Source organism: Dreissena polymorpha, chromosome 3 (assembly GCF_020536995.1).
Source record: "Dreissena polymorpha isolate Duluth1 chromosome 3, UMN_Dpol_1.0, whole genome shotgun sequence".
Lineage (NCBI taxonomy): Eukaryota > Metazoa > Mollusca > Bivalvia > Myida > Dreissenidae > Dreissena > Dreissena polymorpha.
The window spans coordinates 143339035-143343294 of NC_068357.1; the positions used below are offsets into that span (position 1 = coordinate 143339035).

At 30.2% G+C, this 4260-nt stretch overlaps 1 protein-coding gene across 3 annotated transcripts; it reads left to right on the forward strand.

The window, feature by feature from the left end:
* The first annotated feature begins 424 nt into the window (after positions 1 to 424).
* On the forward strand, positions 425 to 3550 carry LOC127871787 (uncharacterized). 3 transcript variants are annotated; one of them, XM_052414983.1, is made up of 4 exons: positions 425 to 544; positions 744 to 840; positions 1032 to 1118; positions 1267 to 3550. In XM_052414983.1, the coding sequence occupies exon 4, from the start codon at positions 1275 to 1277 to the stop codon at positions 2229 to 2231; it is 957 nt and encodes a 318-aa protein (XP_052270943.1). In that variant the 5' UTR covers positions 425 to 544; positions 744 to 840; positions 1032 to 1118; positions 1267 to 1274; the 3' UTR covers positions 2232 to 3550. The 3 variants fall into 3 exon arrangements, with proteins under 3 accessions (XP_052270943.1, XP_052270944.1, XP_052270946.1); XM_052414984.1 differs by lacking the exon at positions 425 to 544 and having other exon boundaries at positions 645 to 840; XM_052414986.1 differs by lacking the exons at positions 425 to 544; positions 1032 to 1118 and having other exon boundaries at positions 645 to 840.
* Positions 3551 to 4260: the final 710 nt, after the last annotated feature.

A 4260-nucleotide genomic window follows, 5' to 3' on the forward strand; every position in this document is an offset into this window, starting at 1 on the left:
AATTTTTAAAGTGTGACAGTTATCGGATATACAATATTCGGATATAATAATAAAATACTAGATCTATCAAGACTCACAAACTGTTTTCATTTTACTGTTCTAATGACCTAATATCAAAAATATCAAACAAGTATAATTTATTTCAACCGAAAGTAGAAGCTTTATCGAAATTTCTAGTTTTGAAATATTTTTTCATATATCTTTTCTAATTTTGTTAGATGTTCAAAACGCATGTTTGTTTTGTATAGCTGTTAAGAGTCTAGCATGAGTTAATTAAAGTGTTAAATTTTACAAGCACCCAAAGTTATTTATATTTGATCATTTATTCTCATTACATTGCAATATGTATTACATTGCAATATAGCCTGTTTTATACATTTAAACGATATATAAAAGATAAAAAATAATACACGCAAAATTAATATTTTCAGAAAGATAATCAACCCGTTAGCACTGAATCGAAACCTGTTCTTCGATAGAAGTCGGTGAATATAGAAGGCAGCCATATAGGCATGTAAACGGAGTTAAAATAAGAAATAGACAGGTACATGCTTAACTTTAATGATTATGTTATAACTGATGAGATTATTATGCAGATAATTTCAAATTGATAACAAATTGATGATCATGAGGATGAATATTGATAACAATTTTCTCTTTGTTTATTATCCAATCTAATACAAATGATTGTCCATGCGTAAGCTAATGTCACAGTTATTCATGTCATTTCCTTATACCTTCAGACAGATAAGTAACCCGTTTGAGCTGAATTTCCAGTTCTTAGATATAAAGCAGTCAACACAATGTAGGAGGCAGAAGTTAAGATGATTGACTTTACAGGTACTTAGATTTATTGTAACATCGTTGTTATTTCTAATGATAATAATGATTATCTCTTTACATATGATAATTCTTATTACGAAAATAATAAATAAATAAGTATTGGTAAAATCAAAAATTAAGCTGTATACATAAATAGATTTGATACATAAAAATAAAATGATAATATTAATAAAATGATTTTTTTTCAGCAATTGCACTAACATGAAGCATGTTCTTAAATAGAAAGAAAGTTCTTTGAAAACAGACAAATATACTAGATGAACAAAATACTAAAGGTATGATAATAATATCAGTTATAATAGAAACAGATAATTTCAAAAATTCAAATTAAAACAGAAATGCATGAACAAAATGTACCTATATATATATACGGACATGCATAGTGGTTTTTATTACCCGTGTCGGTTAACCTTTCTTTTTCAGAAACCTAAATGAACAAAATGAGTGGAAATCCGAGAAAACGACCAAGAAATGTCTCAGATGATGTTGATGTCACAAGATGCATTATCTGCCAAAATGAAACAAAATATCCAACAACTGGCACTGAAAGAGGCAGGATAGCCATTCAAGAAGCTGCTGAGATACGAAAGGATATAGTTCATGATAGACTGCTGAGATTAGACAATAACAATTTTGTTTATCATGTCACATATTATTGTTATTTGTCATATACACATACAAAATCATTGCTTAATTTATCAAACGATAGCACGTCTACTAAAACTGACGATAATAATAACGATACGTCAACTCGAATACATCGTTCTGATGTCAAACCAAGAAGCAAGTCACTTAAAGAGGACAGTCATTTTAAGACTGTATGTATTGTATGTTGCCAAATAAGATATAAAGGTAAGCATGACAAATCAAGGATTTCAGACAGTTCAATGGCCAGAAATTTTCTAAAGGCTACCGTTTCCATGCAAGATGATGTGTTTTTACGCACATATGATTTACAAGATGAACATTCAGTGTTTGGCGCAAACTTGTATTACCATAAGCTTTGCATGCTTAATTACTTTAGACGTTACGATGATACGAGGACTACATTGGAGTTAGGTGATAACCGGAATTCACTTAGACAGAGGTTATTTAGTACATGTGTCAGTGTCTTGGAAGAAAAAATACAATCTAAAAGCACAGTTTCCCTAAGAGGTTTGAGGGACCATTTGAACAAATCACTGCCTGCTAATCAAATAAAATTTAGTAACAGACAATTGAGGATGATGATATATGATCATTTTGGTGAAGATATTTATATCACTAGGGGATCAAGAATTTACGAATCTGCCAAGGTAATATCAGCACGAAATGCAACAGCAACTACAGATGTTGACCCGAATAATATCCTGAAGCAATGTGCACAAGTTCTTCGTGGTGAAGTCTGAAAAACTGATTTTGATCTGTGTGATAGATTCTGCGACTCAAATGAACTTAAAGATTCTTGGGAAAACACAAAGATTCCTACAGCATGGCACATATTCTTCGGTACTCTCTTTAAAATTGACAAACAAACTAAACGAAGACAGGGTTTAAAATATAACACAATATCTACCGATGCTGTTAATGATAACTGTGGAAACAATATTGACAACGACACATCTAATGATTCTGACATCGGGGATGAGAATGAAACACTCGATAGTGCTAAAGGAAACCATGATGACGATGATGATTATGATGATGAGGAGGAGGAGGATGACAATGTCGACGCTTATGTTGATGAAAATGATGAAACCATTCACGACCATGTTGTTGTTTTCACTGCCAGTGTAAAAGTGGGGAATCAGATGGCTGCTGCAAGAACCTACATGTACTTCTTTCAGTACCAATGATATTGTAAACTCAACAGCATCCAACAATAGTGATTATTCGGGGTTGCACGCTATAAATTGAATGTATCGCAAATGATCTTTTGACAGAACTCGTTGTCAAAATTAAGATTCATGTACTACACTTCATAGTGCATATTTTACATATAGTTCATTAAGTTATGACGATAAAGTATTTGAAATGAACATAATGTCAAACATATCAAACGTCATGGTTTTGTTCATGTATAGTTTAGTTTGTTTAAACATGCAATCTTAACAAGAATAATCACGGTAACTGACTCCTTTTTTGCGTAAGTTATACATTATGATGATGAATGAAATGTTTTTTTTCTTTTTGTTTATTGTGATTATACAATCAAATACTTGTTACAAATTTTACAAAATTATCTCCTGTTGCAATGTGGGAAAAATATTTATATTAATATTGCATTAGTTATATTGATAAAGGTATAGTCCTTACAAGAAAGGTGTGTTTCGCTAGCTATACAAAACCTGATAAATTTATGTCTTATTACTTATAGTGATTGATATTATTGTCTTATTACTTATTGCGATTACATTGTGATAATTATACAGTCATATACATATATCTGTCCTCTGTTGCAATCTTAATATACATAGTTAATTATGTAAACATTACATTATTTATAAAGATTAAGGTATAGTCTAAAATAAGACGACCGACTGTTGGTGACTCAAGTTATATTTCTTCTTTGTGATGTGATTATTAAGAATGTAAAAAATATAATGCTATATATTTATATATTTGACTGACTCTGTTACCTCATGTTCTTCACATATTCAATGCAAATTTGTAGTACATGCACATTTGATTATATGTTAATTTTACATTGATTATAGCTTGAAAGCAAGATTTTTGTATTGTATCTAGCTTGTGGTGTAAAGTGTTATGCGTGTACATGGCTCTTCGTCGAATTCGATAACAGCACAGTTATGTACACAAGCTATGGTTTGCGTTAATCGAACCGTTGATAAATGAAGTATTTTATTTTTCCATTGTTTGTATATTGTAATTATAAGGTGATCGTTATACAATCTTTATACAGATTTACTTTTTATCTGTTACAGATTTACACACGTGTGTTATAAATTATGCAATTACTCAATGTGATATCAATTAATAAACTCGATTGATTCTATGTCAATCGTATATTTGAAATCTTATTTATGATAAAAGTGTGTCTCCTATACCGAAAACCAATGCAATAGTCAACAGTAATTTGAATGCTATCCCAATTTCAATATATCCGAATACTAGTACAGTTTACCAAACATCGTAAATCGTGAGTGTGTGATCTCATTTCAAATATTTTTTGCGATAAAATAATTTAATAGCATAACAGTATAAAAAAGCGATTATTGGCAACTTTAAGCACTTAAACTGGAAATAGAAGTATTTCGAAACTGCTACCATGGCAACCAAGCACAATAAATTACATAATAAGAAAAAGAAGAACTCATGTCATCTAAAAATGTTTTAAGAAAAAAACATAAAATCATGCGTTCTGTTCTGAATTAAAATTGTTGTAACAAAGGTCAAAAATTGTAGTTTTTGCAAACA